We start from the raw sequence: 25,561 nt of genomic DNA, 5'->3' as shown, positions 1-25,561 counted from the left end.
AAAAATCTCTCCTCTCTGTCCCTCCTGATTTTGGATGTATAGTATGTACCTTCTGAATCCTTATTGAATGCTTTTATTAAGCAGAATGGGAAAATTGGAAAATTAAGAGGAATGCTGTGAATGGCAAGTTTTCCCACGGTGCCTTGTGTGGAGGACTGGAAACGATCTATGGCCTTTGCAAAGGACGCCTTCCCCTTGATGGATACTGTTAGGTAAGGGTTTGTAATCTTTTTGGAGTGTAACAAACATAGATTTCTACCAGAGTTCACTTCGTATTCTAAAACAATATGCTAGAGGAGATGTCAAGATGAAAAACTGTAAATTTTCAGAATCCACTGCTCTTCACCAAACTGGCGTAGATGAAGACAGATTAAAGTTGCTGTTTAACAAAAAGTATGATATCAAAATACAGAGAAATATTATTTGACCATGAGGGTTAGGAAGGCTTTTGACACTATAATATACAGCCCTAGCTCTTTTTGTCTTTTGCCACTTGGGTTTCAGAAGATTATACTTATTTAATCATGCCCCACTCCTAACCATTACCCCATCATCTCATATACCATAACACATTTTTTCATATCTATTCTTTTTTGACCCTCTTGTCTCTCTCCTACCCCTCCCCTTCTTACGTACACCAGAAAGGTACACAGAACTGCTCTCCTTTCCACCTAAACTATAATATCAGACTTACACTGTGCTCTCTCCACCAGTCCATCTGTGACCTCTACACACCCAACCCCCCCCCCCCTCCTATAGATAGTGCCACCGTCAGTCCTTCACATGTGCACTACGCACTTTCAGGTTTTAGGACCTGAGCCGATAGTGTGCCAGGGGGCAGAGTTATCTCTCTCTATACCAGGCCACCTATTTGGTGCTGCCCCCTTGTGTGCCAAGGGGCAGGCTTACTTTCCTCAATACCACACCTTTGATTTGATACATGCACATTACCTTTAAACCCATGCTGGTACCACACTGTTATAAGCAGGTTTCAGCCATTACCTGGTCCATGCCTGTAGCAACTCCCAGAGGCGCTCTGTGCACCCTTCACACTGCTACCATGCTGCTCTTAATGGACAACAGCCCAGCCTCCCCCCAGTTTTCAGCATTCCTCAGGAGTACTCTGGGTATCATTACGAGGAGCACCACCTAGGGATACAACCTACCATTTTTCCTTCACCTCTGATTTTTACGGTAAGTCCACTTTTTTCAATACCGCACTAAGACTTTGACCACTGCCCTATATATAACTATCTCTAAAACCTTTATGCACTTGGTTTGAGCATTTGCTCCACCCAAATTATATCCTTCTTTCATCCATCCCACCACCTTCCCCTTTCGCATACATTTAATTACCCTTTCTAGGTATTCCTGCTTCCAAGTTCTCCTATGATCCCCTAACACCGCATTCCAGCATACTGTATCTATTTTTCTGGATCTGCATGTAAGTGCAATATCTACCACTTCCCTAACACACCTGTTTGCATCATAACACCCAATAATTTAATTTTGATATGTGAAATACATATACCACAATTATATGCTTTGCAACTCCACCTATTAGTCTCTCACAGACTTTGCAACTCTGTTTACCAGTATCTTATATGCAACACATGTTAACCCAAATAATGCATATCTATGTGCACCATAACTGTAAAGCTGCGTACACACCTGCAATTTTTCTCGTTGGAAAGGATCTTTCACGATCCTTTCCAACGAGAAAAGACTGCACGATGCATGGACGACGACCGACTGTACACACGGCAGATTTTCGCCCGATAATTGGCCGATACCGATTATCGGGCGAGAAAAATTTGCCGTGTGTACGGAGCTTTAACGATTGGTAAAGCAACAACCTGATATGGACTTTATGACTTTTTATAGGAAGGAATGATAAAATATACTGGTAGTCCTGGGATTACATACAAGATAGGGACTGTTAGTTTGTTCTTAAGTTGAATTTGTATGTAAGTCGGAACAGGTACAATATTTTAATAAATGCAATTAGGACAGATGTTTGTCTCAACATATTATTGGCAGCGTGGTGTCAGTTACTGTATAAAATCCACACTGTGAGTTAATCACAAACTAAACAAAAAAAACAAATAAAAAAAAAAATTGGAGCCTAGACATTCATGAACTTCTGTAGCAAGCTATGCTTCGATATGCAAAAAAGAATCAGCTGCAGAGTTTGTCTTGGTCATTAAAGAGTTACAAGTGGTTGCAGAAGTGAAGCGAACTCCGCCCTCCCCCCTATCAAGGCTCTGTCCTGCACACAAACAAGCAGGGAAGCCCATTTGTATCTAGGAGTCATCTGTATGTCGGATGTCCTTAACTCCGGGACTACCTGTACTATATACAAGGCTTTTGCCTCATACCAACAAATTACTTTATCACCTACACTATATGTTTTTCCACATTGTCTCAAAATATGTGACCTCTAAACATACATCAAGTTTTGTTCTATCAAATGTACAAATTTAATAAACACTTGACAAAATTCCTACAGAAATTATTAATGCAAATACGTTCTTAGAAAAAGGTTAACTGTTTCTATACTATGCTAAATGTATTAACTTTAACCTCCCTAGCGTTACTGTTCTTTTTCGGTTTTATATGTCTAAAAGCGGTACATTGTTTTTCATAAAAATTTATTTTACAGTATAATATAATAGTATGAATATAATAAAGTTTGAAACACAAAATCATGTAAAAACAATAAATTAAATAAATTAAAAAATCTATATATTTAAAAAAAAAAATTGTTTAAAAAAAAAAAAATATTATACTCATACTATTATATATACTGTAAAATAAATGTTCTTAAAAACGATGTACTGCTTTTACACATATAAATCCAATGTATTGCATTTAATACAGGTATTTTGTATTGAATGCAATACAAATAGATTTTGAGATTCCCGCCGGCAACGTACACACGCACCGACATCACCACAAACTCCCCGGTGACTCATTGTGTGCAGAAGCCGACTGGAGGAGGAAGAAAGAAGATGGAGATCGCAGCGATGGACATTGTGGGACGGTGGCGGATCAGCTAAGTGCTCTATTTACTAACCTTCCCATAGGTTTACATACCCCGAGTGTGACTTGGGGTTTCCACTTTTAGCAACTTTTTTCTACCCCGAGTCACACTCTGGGTTACCTCTAGGGGGGTTAGTGGTTGGTTTGAAAGGCACTCATGCACAAGGTAAAAACTAGAACAATAGCCACATTTGATTGTTCTCACACAAGTGTCAATAAAAGGGGGGTTAGTGGTTGGTTTGAAAGGCACTCATGCACAAGGTAAAAACTAGAACAATAGCCACATTTGATTGTTCTCACACAAGTGTCAATAAAAGCTCCATCTAAAGCAAGGAGTCTTTCATTTAAGAGGGGAATATGTTCAGCTTTAACAGTTTCTTTGGTGCCTTGTGTCAGGAAAGAATGAACTCCTGGATAAGTGACAACTACGGGTGAGTGGGTTCAAAGCAGACACACGGCACGCTTATGGTAAGTTTTTTTACCATTTTTGTTTGTTTACACCCTTTTATCTTCCACCTGCTCACTCACCTGAGACAATAAGTTTTTACCTGAACTGTACTTCTTGCTATAAACTAACTCTTTGTATGAATGTTGTATGAAATGGATGTTGTTATACAGTCTCACTGGGAGTCGAGATGCACACCTTTATGTAGGTATTGTTTGCTTGGCAACAATGAGTACAGTGTTAAGGTGTTGTAGCTTGGCATTGTATTCCATGAAGTCAGTACTGAGGCCAGGTTTTCCCCACCTGCGCTCTGCAGCACGAGTAGTTTTTTTGTGGACATCTGGTGTGTGTTGTGCCAGGGTCACGGGTTAGCAGGATGTGGCCAGTGGAATGTGGCAGGGGCGACTTTATCCCGAGCCAAAGATACTGTGGTAAAACTGTGTGGCAGCTTGATCAGAGATGTGATTTTAGACAGAGTGGGGGTAGGGACCTAGGGCAGTTTGAGAAAAGGTTGTGGTTAAGGTTACGGATATCTCTTTGCCATTGACCAGGTCTGGGAAGTGACAAAGGGGGCAAGAATTAGATAGGTTTAAGGAGAGCAGGTTGTGGTCAAAAAAGAAAATGTTGAGTTGTCAATTTGGGTGTGTTTGCAGAGTTTGTAGAATATAACTTCTAATGTATGTCCAGCCGTTTATGTTTAGGTCTATAGGAGGAAGTAATGGAGAGCAGTTTGGCTGATGAAGGGTGGTTGAGATCATCCACTGAAACATTAAAGTCACGTAGGATGAGGGTGGGCAGGTCATGGCAAAGAATATGTGGGAGACAAAAATTGGGAAACTGGGACTGGGGAGGGGTAGACAACAGCAACATTGAGGGGTTGGGGGCAGAAAAGATGGAGAGAATGCACTTCAAATGAGGTAAAAAGGAGAGAGGGCAGGGTAGTAGGAAGGCTGTATGTACAGTTATGGGGGAGAATGAGACCCACATTCACTACCTACCCTGTTGTTAAGTCTAGGGGTACGTGTAAAGTGCAGGGCTCCATAGGGGAGTGCAGCAGCAGAGTTTGAAGAAAGCCAAATTACATTTGCTGAATACTAATACAGAAAAATACCTGCCAAAACAAACTTACTTTCTCCAACAATAACTTCTATGCGCTAATTTACTTTCTAGCATATCAAAACACTTCCCTACTTGAGGATTCATCTTACATCTCCTTACCATGTCCCTCTATGATGCCAATTATCATGCTGTCCTGTGATTGTTTGATTCCTTGCATTGACAGGGCCAATCTGTATTTCTTGGATAGAGAGAATTGTACAACTTCAGCTTCAGAGATTGTAGGCTGCCTACTTTTTCCCAAGTTTACAGGACCTGAGTAGATTTCACTGGTGGACACTGAATGGATTCTTTACTGGGTATTAGTCATTGGAGTAATTCTTTTCTTATCTGGAACTCCAGCATTATATGGAATCTCTTATCTAATCTAATCTAACCTGTAATAAACTCGACCATTTTTGTCTGACGGTCTTTGACATAAAAAGTCAAGTCTCTTCTTTCTATTTCTTAATGTCCAGCCAACATAAGCCTTCATATGCCCAGGCATGGAATAGTGCTCTAGTGATATCACCCCATTTTGGGTTTCTAAATTCTGTCCATCCTCTTCCTTTCTCTCCAGCTGCTTGGACAATTATGTTTCATGTGTGTTGGTCATATCCTGTATCCAACACTTTTGAGCTACGGTTTATTGGTAAAGATTTTCCATCTTTAGCCTCATTATAAAACCCTCCCCCATAGGAAGCCCCTCTTTTTGGGGGACTCAAGCACACAACATTTTCGATGTTGCTGAGCTAACCATTACAATAGTAAGAAGGTCTCCAGTGCATCTTTATTAACAAGCAACTTTTATCTTTCTTGGCAGACAGATATGAGAAATGGGTGTTTGGGAGCCCTAGAACAAATTTACCTACCCAGAAATGTTCAATCATTATTTATTTGGGGTGTGAGTGTAAGATATGACAGATTTATTATAATTAAATGTACTTATCCTCCTACTCATGTGCTTGACATTACCCCCTCCATCTCTCCTCCCCTCTTCTGTGTGTGTGTATAGTTTATAGTTTGGCTTTGTTTTCTGTATGTATGTGTGCTGCCATTCATTTTTAAGATTTGCTTGATCTGGCAACTATATACAGATTCTGATGGATTGTGATGAGCCTCCTGTATTTCACATTATAATGCTATTTTCTTTTCTCTGCATTTCTGCTCTGTCGCTCATTCAGCTATGTGAATTAGGGTGTATTGCTAACTTGTTTTCCTTCTTTAACTTGAAATGTGTTTTAACTATTTTAAACTTCAATAAAATACCTGTGAGATAAATAAATTTATGACAGAAATCCCATATTTAACCTGGCCTCTTTCTAGGTTTAGCTTCCTAGCTATGCAAGACATCAATTGTGCATCTGTCTTTTCTCATATGCGTAACTGTCCCACTTGGTGAGAGATGAGGCAAGACACATCTGAAATATCAGATTCCTGTTGGCATTGAGACTTCTGCAAATTAGGCCTGAAAGGAGTACTGAGAGGCCTTTTGTATTAGGTGATTATACTGGACATCCTTTTTCTCCACTACCGAATATACTGCTGCCCTGTCCACTGACTTTTCTTGAGTAATTAGTACTCCGACAAAAGTTTGTTGGACATTTTGCCATGATACTTCATCTTTTTGTTACTTTATTTCTCTTGATCATTTTGTATCCTTTCCCTCTTTTTCTTTTACCCTGTGCCCCTTACTCTGCCTTCCCTACCTTATATTCTTCTTCCCTACCCTCAGTTTGTGGTTTGCAGTCAGGAAAATTCCTTTTTGAATATTTTTCAAAAATGCGTGCACTGGATTTTTGCTGATTTTTTTTTCAATGATGTATGCTACCCATACTTTTTGTTATTGATGTACTATTGATTGTTCTCCTTACCCTTTTTTTCCTATATAATATACTTTTTATATAATATATTTTATTCATATAATATATTTTTAATTCATGCGTGCATTGGAGTTTTGCTGAATTTTGTTTCAATGATGTATGCTACCCATACTTTTTGTTATTGATGTACTATTGATTGTTCTCCTTACCCTTTATTTTTTCTTATATATTATACTTTTTATATAATATATTTTAATCATATAATATATTTTTAATTCATGCGTGCATTGAAGTTTTGCTGAATTTTGTTTCAATAATGTATGCTACCCATATTTTTTGTTATTGATGTACTATTGATTGTTCTCCTTACCCTTTATTCTTTCTTATATGTGTGGCTTTAAGTTCACTGAATAAGATTTGAAGGAAAAGAAAAGATGCACGGGTTGGGAACTAGATTTTTTTATGGGATGTGTCAGTAAATCTTCTGGATCCCCTAGAAAACTAATTTTGACTCTTGTTCGATACAGCAGAGCTACTTACAGTAGACTTGTGGGGAATTGGACATGCTGCTGTGATTTTGTTTTCTGTTTTTGTAAATGTAATTGTAAATTGGTGTTTAGTTGTATATTGTTGCTGAAAACTGGGGTTACCTCACCACAATTGGTTTTAGGGAATTCTATTAATATTGAAGGAAAGGAGATTCATGCTGGGTGCATAATGGCCGTTCTGTGCCTGGAGAAGGACGACTATGCAAACATATTTTGTGGTCCAGTCATTCATATCTATGCTGTAGCTGCATTCTTCTACCCACTCTGACCATGTAACTTCAAACATGCTGGGTTCTGCTGCGTCTATCTCTACCACTGCTTTGACTGGTTGAGGAGCCAATTGCCTACTAACCTAACATTGCTCCCTCAGACAATAGCTCTTTTTGCCATTTTTGCTACATTTAACAAAAGCCCTAAATTAGTTACTCTTAGGATAGTGCCACTGGCAATATTTTCTCTTACAATAATATGCGTTCATTTGTATTGCATTCAACAGGTGTGGACTAAAGTACATTACAGAGTAATTACGAACATGTAGTAATATTGTACAAATATAAGTTCAGTCAAAAGATGTCAACAGGCAATGTTAAGTCAGGAAGAAAAAAAACAGTAAAAGGATTTTACAATTTGTGCAATATTCATACCCATAGGCAAACATTGATTTCAAGGACTATTTATGTTTTTCACCACATTGGACAACTAATTGTCAGTGTCTGTGTAAAAAGTGAAATCGCATGGACACCTGAAGAAGGTCCCTTCTTGTAGAAAAAAAAGAGAAGGATCTGGATTCATCCGGGTCATCTTGTACCCATAGCTTTAGGCAAGTATAAAAGGCATTGGGCATTGAGACTTTTTTTATACCAATAATCAAGTTGAGGGGTTGTAAATGTGGTTAAGGTGAGAGATCAGCTTTAGGTAGTGATTTAAAAAAATCTTGCAGACTTTGGGATTCTGTGATCTTTATTGAATTATAATTGCTTTGGGTACTTTCAACAATTTGTACCTCAATAAAACATGGTCAGACAGGTCCAGGTGTGTTTCAGTTTTCACACCCTCCCACGCACCCTCTGTGTGTGAGAGAACTTGAGCATCAGATAAATAGAATAATCTTGTTAGAACAAAAGAATACTAACAAGGTAAGTAATATAAAATAAGCCTCTGGAATCAGATTTGATACTTTAGAGCTGTAATGAAAGAATGCATTTGTAATTTTCTGCATATGTTATTTGTAATGTACTAGCCTATTAGGATTAGGATCAGGATTAGGATCACAACCGTTACTGAGACTGAAAGTGATGGGTGTTATCCAAGCAGAGCTAATCTTTGTATGGGGACACTTGCGCTGATAACTAAGTAAGAGGACAATTTCCGAACTTTTGAGTGCTTTCATCTCATTACCAGTGTGTCTTTAGGACAGGTTGGATACCCTCCCCAATGGTAACATAGTAGAGAAAAAACTGCCAGGAGTTTCACCTATTAAATATTTGTTAAATGAAATTTTAAGAAGGAAAACTAGTTAGGTCAGTAAAGCTGTAAAATGATGCAATTAATTTTATTTAAAATTAAATTAATAAAAAATTGAATATCTTTCATTCAAATGTTTAATTTAAAAATAAAAATTTAACTGAATATGCAAACACACTGAAACCAATTGGTATTTAAATTTTGCAAATCCTGTCCTGAAGACATCCTCCTTGGACCAAGGGAACATTGATTTTAAAATGTTTTTAGATTTCTCATTGTTTTTTTTGGTTAGCAGTCAGAACAGCCAGACAAACTGATTTATTACTACTTATGTACATTTGAAAGTGTACAAACAATTACGTTTGGAAATAAAAAAATGTTGGCTTTTGCTAACTGGCATCATTTAGTGTGGTGTGATAAGTCAGATGCTGGCAAATGCAAACAGCCAGAACTGGGTGCTGGGCTAGATCTGCTATGCATACGTCATATTACCTACCTTCAAAAGTTTGGCTAGTTTTCCTTCACCATCATTAATGTTATAATAACGCTAAAAATTACGACTACATCTGCTCTGCTGCTTTCAAAACCTTCTGCTGCAAATGTAAAAAATTTGCTGTTTGTCAAAATTTTTGTATCACCCATACTAGCAGCATTCTTAAAAAAATAATGCTAATGTGATGCAAGCACACTCTGAACTCTCATACCAGAAAATAGAATATAGCACCTGGTACCTCTTGGTGCTTTATCAATGGACTGTTGCATAGCCTAATTATTGTGAAGCTCTCACATTTCAAAGTTCACATTTCTGCAATCAATACTACAAATAAACCAAATTTAGGATGTTGACATGGTTTATGCCATATGTTTTATTATATTACAATAAGTAAGGACTTATATAGTAAAGCGCTACTATTTGATTTTTTTTATGTACTTCTTACTTTGTAAAATATGTAACATTCTATTGATCAATGACCCATATTGAGTATATGTTAATCCACTAATTTAATTTGCACCAACCCTAAAATGGCAGCATACCACAGTTTGTTTTTACCAACTACAATTTTAATTCAAATATGTATATACAGTCCCTTCCCCAATTTCTTTACCTATTCCAAACCCTCCCAATTTTTCTCGGTAATCCTCACCCTAAAATGCCCAAACTATTTTATCCAAATTTCTCTGGGACAATAAATGACGCAGAACTAAATTTTCGTTTGTCACAAAAGCAAAGGAGCATGGCAGAAAAGGCTTCCCAGATTTTTTATTGTATTATCTAGTTGCTGGTTTAACCAAGGTTTTTGATTGAAGTTGCCACCGGGGTAATAAGGACTGTGTGAAACTAACGTCTTCATTCAGTACTGTTTCTTTGGCTCTTTCGCAGTGGTTATTTCCCAATCGGTTACCCTCACAATTCAGTAGTCACCTATTGATTGGATTGCTACCTTTCACAAAATCAATTCATGTTTTCATCTGACAGAAGTACTTGTCTTTTGACTCCAATTATTGGAAACCCGTCTTTTCCCCGGGTATGGCCAAGGATTTTCTGATAGAGTGTTGTCTGAATTTGTGGACAGTGATGTGTTTCCACAGTAAAATACTGTAAATCTACAGTTGCGGCATTTTATCTGGAAGCTTAACAAAGTTTGTGATATCTCCCGCCTTCTTTCACTTCACATTTGAAACGATGTGTATGGATGAAACTGTGGTCCAACACTATTTTTTTTTTTGTACTCTCTTTTAACGAGACATCAAAATAATAAGCCAATTAAAGAGGAATTGGGAGACATCATTATCTTTATTTCTAAATGATGAACAATGGCAAGATGCATACTTATTGGCACGTAAATGTTCAAAAAGCACTAAAATCCAGGAAATATTGTACAAAATCCTTACTTAATGGTATGCAATGCCAGAAAAACTGCATAAGTGGTCACCTAAAAATCTGAATAGATGTTGGAGATGTCAAGACTCAGTAGGGACCTTCCTGCATATTTGGTGGGGGTGCCCATTAATAAATCAGTTTTGGAAACAGTTTGCACACATCAGCAAATTATTACTAGGATGCAACATCCCTTTCACGCCTCAGAGTTGTTTATTACATATCCAAGACGTGCTAATTAAACAGTACAAAAATTCTTTATTCATTTATCTCCTAAACACAGCTAAATGTCTGATTTCATTATTTTGGAAAACGTCCGACATTTCCCCCATAAATTTGTGGCTCAAAAAAAATAGGTGAAATTTAAGGGATGGAACAACAGTTTGGAATGATTGGGTCATGTTTCAATGCTCCGACACATATAAACTCTTAAGCTGCGTACACACTTCCAATTTTTATCGTTGGTAAACGAACGTCGAACGATCCTGCACGATATCTGCGAACGATCGTATGGCACCGATCCTGTACCTACAGATAACGACACGATCGTTCAAAGATTTTGTACACACGATAGATGCGATTGTTTGAACGATACAGGAAGTGACGTGCACCACAGGAAGTGAGCGAACGTTCGTTCACCACGCATGCTCAGACCATGGACGATCACTGAACGACCGTACAAACGATAGATAGTCAACGATCGTCGTCCAATCCGATCCGCCGGTCCGGTCGTTCATTTCCGACTATCCTCGTTCGTCGGCGACGTTGGTTACTTTTTTTACGAACGATTTTTGGCCAATCGGTCGTTCGTCGTTCGTTCGTCGTTCATTTCCAACGATAAAAATTGGAATTGTGTACGCAGCTTAAAACAATGGTTGAAGTGTAAACTCTTTTAAAGGGTATTTTGTTTTAAAGGGCCATTGAATTTTTATGTGGGCTGTGATATCAGCAAATTTCTAGACTCCCAGATTTTTCTGATAATTACCTGACAGTTAACAAAATGCTGTCATTTTCAAATTTTGTATCATCCTTATTTTATTTTACTTTTCCTTTTTATTTTGAGTTTTGCGGAAAGTGTATCTGAACAATATATTATCTGTGTATGAATGTTATGTACTGTTTCTGACTTTATGCACCAATTTTCCTAGAAAAATGTTGAAATTACAAATGTTTTGGTATTGTCATGTTTATTTCTTTTGTTGGCACTGGATGAACACAAAAAAAGCAGAGACATTCCACATTCCACACAAAATGTCAAAAATGGCCTGAACAAATGTTTTGGCACACCATTTGGAAGTAAAAACTGATATTGATTGCTTTCTGTAACAATCAGGTCTTTTACATCATTCTACTGGATTTTCGGACCACTCTTCCGTTACGCGTTACCAAAAAAGCTGTATTTTGTCTCATCTGTCCAGAGGACTTTCTCCCATAAATTATAGCTTCCACAGGTGAGTTTTAGCAAACTTCAATCTGGCAGCAGTGGGGTCCTATTTGAATTTGTTTTTATAGTTGATCAAGGTTTTTTATCCACCATTTAAACAATTCTTCGTTGTAGCATATCATCAATCTTTCTCTTTCGTCCACATCCAGAGAGATTAGCTACAGTGCCATGGGCTGTAATCTTCTTTACAATGTTGCACACAGTGGACACAGGAACTACATAAGAATTTTGTGAATGGACTTGTAGCCTTGGGATTGTTCATGCTTTTCTAGAATTTTGATTCTCAAAACTTCAGACAATTGTTTGCTCTTTTTTCTTTTCTCCGTGCACAGTGTGTTACACACAGACAAACAAAAACAAGATTGAGTCAACATTTCTCTATTTTAACTGGTTGTAAGTGGGAATTTCCATAATGCCAGCACATGTTAATTGGTACATGTGAGTTGAATTACAAATGAAAGGAAATACATGCTTGAAATACAAGAAGTGGTACATTTTTCTGACATAAATCCAAGGGTGACAATATTCTTGGCTATGACTATGCATACAGTATACTCACGAATTTGCAGAAGTCCTGCATTGTGCTTCGCATCCCACTGCTGATGCGAGCAGCGGCGTGGTCGGGACCCGGGTAGTATTTACCTTGGTAATCTGCTTTTAAATTTCCCACCTGGCCATGTCCCCCGACGGACCGGCGCCCCGGCATCACAGCGTCTATCAGATCAGAGCTGGAGCGCGGGGCAAAGGTGACTTTTAAAGTTACCCCCAGTGTGACTCGGGATTACTGCTTTTTACATGTAAAAGCCGCCCCGAGTCACACTCGGGATTACCACTAAGGGGGCCTAATCAACACCAGGACGTTTCCTTGAGGCACGTTTTTGAACACTATAAATAACACTCCTTGCAACGTTTTAAAAATTAAAAATGCAGGGTTAATGTGGTAAAATACGGGTAAACGCATCCATTTACTTCTATGGGGGCATTTTTACTGCGTTTTTAAGCCCTTGAAACGTAAAAGCGGTAAAAAAATGGGAAAATGCAGCATAGACACTTTCCAGTGTTTTCCAGCAGTCAAAAGGCAAGCTTTAAAATGCTAGTAAAAGTGCATAAAATGAATATATAAACACAGTAGCAACGTTTACATGCATTTTTAAAACTGTCCGTGTAGACCCAGCCCTAGTCATCTCGTTAATCATTCCTATCCCTGCCCTTTGTGGCCCCACTTATATCTCATTGTATCTATGATAGGAGCCAAAGCAGTCAAACATGTTTACCTTCTTTCATCTCTATTACATGGTAGATTGATGGAACTAGTAATTTACACAGGAAAATACATGATTTTGTACGTCCTTTTTAGCTCACTGGAAGTGTCAAGGACATGTGTCTCGCAAGATTAAATTGTTTCTATATAGCTCAAAAATTTTCTATACTTACAGAAAATCAAAATTGATTGTCTAAGTACGTATATACGCTTTAATATATTAATTTGAGTATGCATATAGTTTTCTCAATATCCCTACATTTTTTTAATACAAGAGACATTCATCTATGGAATAATTTGTAAATAGAATATCTTTTCTTTAATAATTTAAAATAAGTCTAATTACATATTCAAATATAATCATGTATTTTGTTTTCATTTTATCTTTTTCTTGGCAGGTCTTGGTGCAAGCATCAACTAAAATGTCCTGTTATGATGATGACTACATATTTTTATGTAGTGCAGAAGATGCATGGGGCATCGTTCTACAGACTTTGGCTGCTGCTGGGGCTGTCTTTACCATTGCTGCTATGACAGCTCTTCTGATCATGGTGCCTCACATTTGTGTTAATGTCAAAAGAGCAATAGTTCCTATTCAGTTCATCTTCCTTTTAGGCACACTTGGAATCTTTGGTCTTACATTTGCCTTCATTATTAAATTAAATAGACAGACCTGCCCAACACGTTTTTTTCTTTTTGGAGTTCTGTTTGCCATCTGTTTTTCATGTCTTTTGGTTCATGCCAGCAAGCTCGTAACAATGGCCAGAGGTGGACTTGCTATGTCATGGTGGATGATGCTAGTTACAATCACTGCCCTATCTCTTGTACAAATCGTAATAGCTATTATGTATGTAGGGATTTACCTAGCAAGGAATATATCCGAATGTGATTTAAACAAAGTAGATAATAATGCAAGCAATCCTGATTTTGTACTTTTACTGATATATGTTTTTGTGCTTATGGCCATTACTTTTCTAGTCTCAATAATTAGCATGTGTGGATCCTGCAAATACTGGAAAAGACATAGTGCACATATTTTTATAACCATGTTTTTCTCTATTGGCATTTGGGTAACCTGGATCGTTATGCTGCTCAGAGGAAATGCATCCCTAAATAAACATATGGTGTGGGATGACCCAGTAAGAGCCATTGGTTTGGTTGCCAATGGTTGGATTTTTCTTATATTTTATATGATTCCAGAACTTTGTTTGATGACAAAGCACCAGTCAGATTGTGACCAAGGAAAAAATTTGTCTCAACCACATCCTCCTCGGCAAATTGTAGGAACAGACAATCAAGATTTTACACAAGAAGATTCCATAAAAGGTAGGTTTCTTGGCAAATAGAGAAAACATTTTATTGCATCCGAAAAGGTCACTTTCTGTCTTTTACTGAATGTTTTACATCCTGAACAGTTTTTTGTGATGGTTTTTTTTATAATAAAACTAAAATTTGTCCCAAACAATGTAGGAATGCTGCTGTATATGAATACACTCGAAATTTATGCTTGATACAATGAATTGTCAGTCTACAGTACCAGTCAAAAGTTGGAAATGGGTTCTGTTTATTTTCAATCTTTACTGCATTGTAGATCCATATGGACAATGAAGAAACACACATGGAATTATGTTTTAAACAAAAAAAAGTGTTATTCAAACCAGAATGTTTTATTTTTTAGATTATTAAAAGTAGCCACCTTCTGCTTTGATGACATCTCTGCATACACTTGCATACTACCAGATTTATGAACTAGTGTCCTGGAATGATTTTCTGTTAACAGATATGCCTTCTAGGAGTTAATTTCTGGAATTTTCTGCTTTCTTAATGTGTTTGAGACAAATTAGATGTGTTGTGCAGAAGTAGGGTTGGTACACAGTTCTTTTCCGGTAATGGTCGTATTTGACTGGGCTGCAAAGAAGCCACTACATGGGAAGAACAAGAACAAGAACACAAGGAATGGATATTATTGCAGTGTAAATGGTCCAATGAGTCTATTTAGGATTGTTGGTTCCATCCATCATATCTCGAGACGCAGAAAAGGTAGACAGATGGTTTATATTTGGAGTAGAAGGTGTGCTCATGTGGGGGTGCTTTGCTGGTAACACTAGTGTTTTTTTTTTCAAAATTCAAGACAAATTTATCCAGCATGACTGCATACAGTATTCATAGAGTATTCTGCAGCAACATGCTATTCCATCTGGTTTCTGCTTGGTGGGACCATCATTTGCTTTTCTCCAGGACAATGACCCAAACACATCTTCAGGCTATGTAAGGGCTATTTGACAAGGAGTGATAGAAATGGAACGCTGCGTCAAATGATCTGTTCTCCACAATTGCTGGATCTAAACCCAATTTAAAGGGTTTAGGATGAGTATGACTATAGAGTAAAAGCAAACACTCTTCAGTTCAGATAAAAACAAATGTTCAGAGCCTCTGGGAATTCTTTCAAGGCTGTTGGAAAACCATATTTGATGATCTTATGAAGCTGATTGATAGAATGCTAAGAGTGTGGACATTTTTCATTAACAACAAGATTTGGCTTCTTTGAAGAATTTAAAATATAAAGCACATTCTTGTTCATTTAACACCTTGTTTAAAGCTTAATTCCATGTGTTTTTCTTTAGAGTTTGTGTGTCTTCAATATAAATCTGTAATGTAGAAAATAATAAAAATAAAAAAAAACCCAGTGAATGAGAAGGTATGTTTAAACTTGACTGGTAGCCTATTAACTTAGATTATGAAACTATGTGTTGGTCATATGTAACAAACCTACCTTCATGTGTGACAACAAGTGCAGGCAAAGGTAAACCCTTGTTCTGCATTGTTGTTGACAAATTTAGATAAGCTGGAGTAAAATACAAGCTATCCAGCTATTGCTGTTGGGCAATTAGCCACAGACTGCTATTGGCAAAGACATGGAGCACTGAGATGTAGACCAAAGGCCTTCCTCCCCCAACAGGCTTTGTGATGTCATCTGTAGGTTCCATTTATTCTGAAAGGGAATCCATCATGTATGCAGCATGTAGAAAGGACCCATTGGACATAGATGGGGCACAATTTACATTCAACCTGGATCTGTACGAAAATACCCTTTAGATGCAGTGGTTCTTGTAACCATAGCAAGATAAGTAAGCAATAGATCCTATACTGGTATAGCTTTTTCTTCATGAAAACAACTGCAGGGTGTATGTTTTAGTTGGCAGCAAACTATCGACTGTTGTTATGATGTTGTCTTAAAGCTACTTTTTCTTTGTAGTTCTATGTAGCTTGTTAATCTTTCTGGTAACTTTATTCTTATATGCTGTTATTAGTTACTGCCAGTATTTTTTATTAGGAGTACTAAGAGTTTTAATTATGCTTTATGTATTGTAGGGCTGGGGTCACCTGACTTTGGGGGGGGGGGGCGCACTGGTAAGAGCTTTGGAACATATTGACCTCCCCATATACCCTATTGGCTTAACAATAACAACCCCCCCTCCCCTACCAGGGGTGCATTTGTTTCTCCTTTCAGTGGTGGCTCAATAAAGTTTTTCTGAGAGTTGGTGATTTTGTGGTGAAGGATGTTATTGGTCTGGAAGTACTGACTTGTCTTTTTCAAAATTTTTTAGGGTTTATGATCCTTTGTTAGTGATAAGCTTAAGTTGGGGTGTCCACCTTTTCACATTAAGTCATTTGATTGTACCTGAAGATCACCTGATCATACCAAGGGCAGAAAATGTATAATCCATACCATTTGGCAGAGTTGTATAGAGACTGCAAGACTGATTTGTGAATCTCCTGGGAGGCTCAGGATTAAGCCTAGTGTTCTATGTCTAGTCTATGCAAAAGTAGGCTTCACAAATCAAACCCGAGCATTTGACTGTGGCCAGGAAGGTTAAACAATTTTCTAATTGACATATGACATTGTACTAAGCATTTTATTTTTTGCCCTTCTCTTTACAATATCTACTCCTTTAAATCACTTTTGGGTTAAACAGCTTGATCTCCTCCACAGATAAAGGAAACATTTTTCTGATTGTATACCTGTTTTCCTAGAACTCATCCTTGGTACGACTGATGAGGGTTTACTTAAAGAAACCTCTTATCAGAGAAACTTGACTTATTTTAAATTGTATTTTTATTGAAAAATTTTCAACACAATTACAGAACAGAAAACAACAATAACGTGCAATAACATAACAGATGTAGAAACTTGAGCAAAATAGTTTTGGGGCAGCTGTATAATGATAGGTCCGAAAGTATTGGACAATTGACCTTGACCATAAGAATAACGGCACAATATACACAAGGTCAAGAGACAGTATATGAAAACAAAAAGTGTCCATAAATCTGGGAGTAGCGATCTCACACGGTCCATGTGCATAGTGAACAATAGTCCATAACAGGGACAATGAAATACATGTGTACATAAATGTGTCAAGTATCATAGAGAAACTTGATTTTTAATTGGGCACCTTTGTTCCCTTAATGTAACTGTGGATTGTGACTCATTAACTGTATGGAAGGCCATAAAACATAATTTAGAGGGTTCCTTAATAAACATAGTGCAGAACAATTCACAGAGGCTGATAATCTACCAGACCAACCCTTTCTTTTTATTGCACAAGGGTTAGTCTGACTTTAATGATACTACTAGAGCATGCATTTCCTTGTACATCCAGAGAGTAGTGATTAACGATTCATACTCTGAATGGTCTAAGGTTATTAGTGGTGTATCCCAAGGTGCTTTGTTGGGGACTATTACTGTTTAACATTATTATTATTTTTATTATTGTTATTTAACAGTATTTATATAGTGCCAACATATTACACAGCACTGCATTAACATTAAACAGGAGTTGCAAATGACAGGCAGATACAGACAGTGATACAGGAGGAGGAGAGGAACCTGCCCCGAAGAGCTTACAATCTAGGAAATAGGGGAATGTATCACACAATAGGAGGGGGATTTGGAACGGTGGGAAATAGTGAGGGTTTAGGAGACAGAAGAAGACGAGTAGTCAAGTTTGAAAAGATGGGTTTTGAATGCTCTTTTAAAGGAGCAGAAAGCAGGAGCAAGTGGAATAGGACAACGTAGACCATTCCAGAGAGTTGGGGCAGTTCTAGAAAAGTCTTGGAGCTGTGCGTATGATGAGGTTATGAGTGAGGAAGTCAGTAGTGGTCATTAGAGGAGCAAAGAGAGCAGCTGGGGGAGTATTTTTCTATCAGGTCAGAACTGTAAAGGAATCAAAGGCAAAGCACAGAAGCTTCAACTGGATTCTAAGATGAAATTAAAGCCAAGACAGGCAGCAGAAGAGGAGCGGAGGGAAGGATGGATGAGTCTGGCTGCAGAATTCATAAAAGATTGTAGAGGAGAGAGTCGGGTTAATGGAATACAAGAGAGGAGGAGGTTACAGTAATTCAGACAAAAGAACATGTACAAGGAAGTTAGTGGCCACTGGGGACAGGTAGGGGCAGATTTTGGAGTTTTTGCACAGGTGAAAGTGAAAGGACCTGGAAATATTCTGAATATGGGGGGTAAATGAGAGAGCAGAAACAAAGGTGACGGCAAGACAATGTGCCTGGGGGGAAGGATGAATAACAGTGTTGTTAACAGTTAGAAATATGTCAGGGGGAGATTTGGAATTTGGGGGGGGGGGGGGGGTTGATGAGTTATCCTTTATCTAGGTTGAGTTTGAGAAATCTATCAGCCATCCATAATAAGATGCCCGGCATGCAGCATAAAACTTTGTTGTCGTGCGAGTCAAGTCTGGGGTGGCCATATAGATTTGAGTGTCATCAGCATTCAGATGGTACTGTAAACCAAAGGAGGATATGAGACTACCAATTGAGGTGTACAGAGGAAAGAGATCCGGTCCAAGGACCAACCCTTGGGGGACACCAACAGAGTGGAGAGTAGGAGAAATGGAATAACCATTAAAAGAAACTTGAAAGGAGTGATCAGACAGGTAGGAAGCAAACCACCATTCAGTGTAATTGGCAGCTTAAAAACCAGAGTGGAGTGGGTCAAGGAGAGTGTTAGTGTTCAGTTAATCAATGAGTCTTTTATTGACAAGGCGCTCAAGAGGTTTGGAAATATATGGGATAAGGTAGATAAGATGGTAGCTAGTAGGGTGGGGTCTAGTGAGGGTTTTTTTAAGATAGGGAGAATATTGGTATGTTTGAAACCAGAGGGGTAGATACCAGTAGAAAGGGAAAGGTTGAATAGTTCGGTTAGGGTAGCGGTCGGAGTGGAGGAGTGGGCACGGAGTAGATCAGAGGGATATAGGTAAAGCAGACAGGTAGTAGATTGAAATGATGAGAGGAAAATTCATCCAGAGTAACAGGGCTGAGGGAGGTTAATTATGGTTTACAGGTAGAAGGGGTGAATATGGTTGAGTTGGGTTTTAAAATAATGTCACATTGGTGCAGAGTCCCCAAACAGATACACCAAATATTCCCAAGTACAGTGTTCTCCCCAGAAATTTTTTTCAGCCGGGTGGTAGGAAGCTGTAGCCGGGTGGTAATAAAAGGGGTGTGGCAAATTTAGTGCTCCCAGTTGTTTATGCCATGGGTATCCAGTAACCTCTTATTGTTTCAGTGTTCTACCTTCTCCCAATTATTTGTTACAACTTTTTAATGCCTGCCCCGTTAGTAAATCCAATTTTTCTATTCTATGTATTTTGCCACAACTGTCCTAATTTCTTAAAGTTTTTTTTGTCATACTTGTGATTTTTCTATTTTGGTAAGGAGTCATGACATCCTACTTATGGGTTTGCTTTGTCCTTTTGACCCCACAGGATCACCTTAACTAGTCATTAAACGCCCCCTGACCTGTGTTCTTGTATCAGATGGGGGAATAGTGCTGTCATGAGGAATGGCCAGAAAGAAAATAAAGCGGAACTAAATTTGAAAAAAAAAATTTCAATTATCTTTACTTTTGGAGCTCCCTTGGTCCTTCCGGAGATGTCATCCATTGGGTCCTGCATTGTCTATTAATCCTCCTTCTTCGGCGTCATCTTCACTCGTCTTCTTTCTTCTTCTGGCTACGTCACCTGATGTCGCACTGAGCAGGCGTGAGATTGGGTGACGTAGCCGTATCTTGGGAGATATTGTTCTCCGGTTTTTGCATTATTGCACAATTTAAGGTTGTTGATATGTTTTTCTTTCCTAAATGCCACCTTGTTTGTGTATGCTAATATATAATTAATGGTATCAAAATGTGGGTGTGCGGGTCAGGGGTTGATATGGGGCTGTAAGTCATGTTCTCACTGGAGACTTCGTTCACACCCCTTGTTTTCTGGCTATAGGGTGTTTTTCACCTCATTGAGCTAGTGTGTGTTCCTGAAACCCTCTCTGATATAGGTCTGATGTTTCTCAGTTTAAATGTAGTGTGTGTACTTCTTTCTCTCTTTTCTTTCTTCCGCCCCCTCTTGCTTTATTCTCATCCATTTTCCCTATCCTGGAGGTGGGGCAGGGAGGGCTGGAACTTTTCGGTTGTTTTTAAGTGGCCTACAGTTGTGATTCTTATTAGTCATACTATACCATGTGGGATTTTGTTTCCTTGAATGTTAAAATCAAATTCCAATGCTGGTTCTGCAGGAGCTTAGGCAACATCGAACTGATATGGTCTTATTACAGGAGGCTCATTTAGACAGCACTGGCAATTTCTACATTTCACAATGCTTGTACCCTCTGGTGTTTACTGCCCCAACCAAATGTAGGAAGTTAGCCGGAGTTGCTGTGCTTATTAGGGCGGGGGTATCATTCACTCTTACCAAGTTGGATATCTTGTGTTACAGAGAAAGATGAATGCAGCTGACATTACCTTATGCTTCTTATAGTTGATTTTCTATTTCTTCCTTAGCAGTGGGGGGCATGTAGCAGATTCTAGTGCTAAGGAGTCTGCTACAGCCCCCCCAGTTTACAACACTAGTTTGCATACATTTGTATGTTTTTGCAAATTGGACATTACATCAGAGACATACTCTAGATACATTCTTGATATATTCCTATTATTCTCTTACCCAATAACATACTGCTCACTTACCTTCCTGCATTAATTTCTCTTGCACTTCTTCCACTTGCACTAGTATTAACAACTCTAACTCATAGGTAACCCAACATATACAAACATTATTTTCAACAATCCCCAGCTACAACACTCATAATAATACTTTTTTTATAACTCTATATGGAACATTTTAAAGCATATAATGATTACTATTTGTGCTTTATTGAGCAATTGTATGTATAATTATAGTTGTATTTTTATTGTTTAACAATACAACTTTTGAATCCAGTACACTGTCCGTCTTGAGTTCCCCTGAGGAAGCCATTAGGGCAAAACGGATCTGGTTTACGAGGAAACTAAGGACCATCATTTCTTTATATGGACTTTTTAGTTGTTTTATACAACTCAGCAACAATTTATGTCTAGCTCAAACATACCAACAAGGTCTTAACAAAACTTGAAGAAGATGGGAATAGTTGAATTTACATCTTTGTACTTTGCACTGTATCTTGTTAGATACGATTACTCTTGAAATAAGTTTAATTCAAGATATATAGCCCTAAAAAACACTCTACTTGTTTGCTTGTTCTATACATCTATCATTTAGGGGCTGGCCTAATACCACAGAAGATAAGAATATACCTACCACCCTCTCTTTCTAGTTACATTTATTGACACCAAAAATATGTAGGTTTTCATTATTGGTTGTCTTCTGCTAATAACGCTTTGGTGAAACAGCGGCTTACAACTAAAGCATAAACACAGCAGCATAAAGCAATACAAAACATCAAAATATACAAATAAAAAGTTTAAATGAAAGCAGTTTAGAAAAATGTAAGCAATATTCATTTTTTAAATTGTATATTCGCATGTTGTGTGCACTTAGCACTAAAATTTTTGTTTGGTTTTACACTGAAGGACCAGACTCTGGAAGATGTTCTCCAACTAACTCTGACCTTTTAAACGCTAATCTTTCTGCAAAAGTAAGTAGAAACCAAATTAAAATTACAGCACATCTACCAGGAAAATTTCAAAGGAATAGCCAAAACTAACATTTTTGATATTTTAATAATAGTTTTAAAAGTAGTAACTACCTTTTAAGTGGATTTTTGGAGTAAAAGATTTTTTGACCGACTCCATAAGTCAGGGGTCCCCGGCCCTCTGACATCTAGGCCAGAACACACACCTGCCAGAGCCGCAGACCATGTCTCCTGTATAGATCGCAGGCTCAGGGCAGAGGGCCAGATGTGTCCCTGGACACAACCCACCAACTCTCCCATCGCAGGCTCAGATGACATCACTCTGAGGGAACTTTCTTCCCCTTTAAATAACACACGGCCTCCCAAGCAAGCGCGGTCGGAGGTTCGTAGATTTAGTGGACCTTGAGCTCCAAAAGGATGGCGACCACTGCCATAAGTCATCCACTAACATAAAAATTTTGTTTATAGATTTCACTGTATTATATGCTATTTTGAATAATGAAATTGAGATACAAGTTAATTGTTCATTTTTGGATTTACCAATGAGGTACAGCAGTCAATAAAGAGTTTTAAAGAAGGTCATCATGTTTATGTTTCACTGTATAATCGGAATAAGCGAATTATAGGAACTGTTGATTTCTTACTCCCTAAAGGCTCTCACGGAAAACACATTTTTAGTGGGCTTTGTATTTTTCTGGGCCTAGATTTCCATATTAAGTAACACAGACCTGATTAGCAAGTACATTTATACTAATTCCAAAAAAGTAAAACTGTCCAAATGCCCCAATTCAAAACAATAGTTATGCACCTATGACTCTCGCCTACTAATTCTACATGCAAGAGTCCAACAAAGAGTATAATTAAGGTCAGAAAACATAATAGTTAAAATTTACTATACACATTTTGACATTTGTTTAAAACTGCCCACTAATTTTTTTTTTTTTTTTACAGGAAAATGTATCTGGCAAAGAGTTTACTATACCGCGCCCAAAACCATATTTAAATGCATATATTGATTACCGGCCCCATGATTTGCACTCCTGTCTTGAATAATACTGGTACTACTGGTTTAAAGCATTAACCAAACATGAAGCTCCTTGTTGAATGATGAACTACTTTTAACTTGCCTAAAATGATCTCAGATAAAAAAATATTAAAGAGAACCTTTTAGCACAAATATTAAATTATAATTATGAATATTTTAGGTTTGAAAATATTAGCGTAATTCATATAAGAGCAAATATTTAACACTTCAGAACTAATCATTTACTGGTCTATGTAGATCAGTATTAGGTTATAATTTTGAAATTGTATGCTATTCTTTACATTACTTTATGCCTATTAAACTCAATTTTTCAATGCTTCAAGAAGACCTTTTTATGTGTTTTTCTTTGCTTACCTGAAAAAGCTCCAGGCAAAGATTTAGAAGTGGATATAAAAAATGTCACTATATTTATATATCTAGCTCTACTAGTTTCTCTATTTTCAGTGTTTGCAGAGGAGATGAAAAGATTGATGAATGCTTCTGCCATGCATTCCCAGGTCTCTCCTGACTACCAGAGCCCGACTTTCTTAGCGCCTAGAATTCTCACAAGACACAGAGGTTTCTGACTCTGAGGTTGGGGAATCAAGTCCATTCACTTTTCCTTAGTCTCTTCATTTTTCAAGGCTATCTGGAAAGCTAAGACAGTGAGAAGAGGAATCTCCTTCACCTCCAAAAAAGAGGAGGAACCTCCCCCCAGCTTTCAAATGTTCTGAGGATGTTCGGATGCCGACCCTATCTGCAAGTCAGATAGATACTCAATGCCCCACTCTCTGAACAGGAGGTACAAGGGGCAAATATCCAGCCCTGTCAACAGCACCAGGACCTGATGGCCTTACGGACGAATATTGTAAGCTCCTTATAGAGGATATTATTAATGACCTAGTTCAACTTTATGCTACCACGTGGATGTCTTGAACCTCCCTTTAGGAATCCTATAATAAAGTAATCCCAAAACCTTGGAAGGATCCCAGACACCCAGCAATGTACCAACCTCTCTCTCATCAATCTGGATGCCAAGCTGCTGTCCAAAATACTGGCAGATATACTGGCCAGATATCTGCCAGGAATAATCTAACAATTCAGGCGGGGTTTGTTAGGGGTAGATCAGTAGTGATGAACATCTGCCGTGGTGGAATTTGCCAACCCTATAGCTCATCTAGCAATCGTTGGTATTGACACCAAAAAGGTGTTCAATAATGTAAAAATACTCTGGCTGTTCCAGACTCTGCAGGAAATCGGCCTCCAATGCCCTTACTATGATATGCTGTCGACAATGTAGCTAGATTTACAAGCCGTTGTAAGCCACGTAAGTGCCCAAGGTTTCCTGTCAAGCCCCATACCTCTACAGTAAGGCAAAAGACAGGAGTGCCCACTCTCCTTTCATTTAATATAGCCATAGAACCACTGGTACGTTATATTGACTGTCTTTTCAATCTCGATGGGGTAGGTTTTCACAACAAAGAAATGTATAAAAAAGTTCATATGGCAAGGAAAGAGACCCAAAATATTGACAGTGAAATTATTTTTACCGGTGGTGGAGGGAGGTGTTAACTTCTCCAAAGTAAGACCCAGCGATTAAGGGGACATCCTATTACGCCAACACATCCCTAGAACAAGCCTTGGTACACCTATGAGATCTTAGGGCTCCCAGTTACTGACTGAATTGAAACATACCATCCTAATGAGTGACAAGGTGTTAACCTGGAGGGAGAACAGACAGAAACTGGATCAATCCATCTCCCTTTCAAAGTATCCCCCACATGTGAAAATCCGTTGTACCCCCAGGGGCTGGAACATAAGGCCTATAACCTGTGGAGTGCCAAGGGATGGGCAAATATGGTAGACTTTTACCCCTGGCAGGGGCTCCGAAATCTAGATTTCACTAAGCATCCTGGCTTCAAGGAGACCTATATTTCAGCAATGGGTACATTTACACCCACTTAAACTGGATACTATGATCTTCCCATTACTATTCATATTCTATAGGGATTTGTTACAAAATTCAACAAATGGTATGCATTTATTAAACAGACACTAGACTCCACAGGATTAAGTAAAATCTTCCACTGTCACTGTGACGAATGCCCTCTCAGCCCTCACCCCTGCGCATAGACTTTCCAGCACCCTCAGCAACAGTCCATGCACCAGCAGGCTGAAAAGGGGCCATCACGGGGCCAGGCTAACCACTCTGGTAACCCCTGTCACACACACCATCACAAGTAGACTGCCACCACATGCTTAGATGGAAGCACGCACCGTTACCCTTGACAACCACGGGTATACTGCTGCTTCTTTAGTGTCACCTATTGCCACTCCAGACAGGGATGTCACAGAAATCACAAAGTTTATAGTAGCTTTTCGGGTTAGCAAGTTACACTATTTCTACTTAGAGCATTCAGAGAATGAGCTTACACTTTTTTCAGTGTTTAATAAGTCAAAACATACAAAAACAGTGCATAAACTAATTATAGAAAAAAATTATAAAATAAAAGGGAAAACTGTGAAATAATACTTAGGTAGAGTTGGTTTGCCTTGGTCCAGG

At 38.2% G+C, this 25,561-nt stretch overlaps 1 protein-coding gene across 1 annotated transcript; it reads left to right on the top strand.

Annotated features, from left to right (window-relative positions):
• Positions 1-120: 120 nt before the first annotated feature.
• On the top strand, positions 121-23,027 carry LOC140337285 (G-protein coupled receptor family C group 5 member D-like). The gene is made up of 5 exons (XM_072420954.1): positions 121-212; positions 1,020-1,194; positions 13,400-14,327; positions 21,913-21,977; positions 22,926-23,027. Exons 1-5 carry the CDS (start codon positions 121-123, stop codon positions 23,025-23,027), a joined length of 1,362 nt encoding a protein of 453 aa, XP_072277055.1.
• Positions 23,028-25,561: the final 2,534 nt, after the last annotated feature.

Source organism: Pyxicephalus adspersus, chromosome 8, assembly GCF_032062135.1.
Source record: "Pyxicephalus adspersus chromosome 8, UCB_Pads_2.0, whole genome shotgun sequence".
NCBI classification, from domain to species: Eukaryota; Metazoa; Chordata; class Amphibia; order Anura; family Pyxicephalidae; genus Pyxicephalus; species Pyxicephalus adspersus.
The sequence above is the reverse complement of the archived record's forward strand: the minus strand, read 5'-3'. Positions and strand labels throughout refer to the sequence as shown.

Bases quoted from the DNA above. Each gene is read 5' to 3' on its own strand.
- LOC140337285 (XM_072420954.1), top strand. From the start codon at position 121: ATGGCAAGTTTTCCCACGGTGCCTTGTGTGGAGGACTGGAAACGATCT. The intron at 1,195-13,399 runs GTAAGTCCACTT...TTTTCTTGGCAG, and splicing joins CTTCACCTCTGATTTTTACG to GTCTTGGTGCAAGCATCAAC. The intron at 14,328-21,912 runs GTAGGTTTCTTG...TTTACACTGAAG, and splicing joins ACAAGAAGATTCCATAAAAG to GACCAGACTCTGGAAGATGT.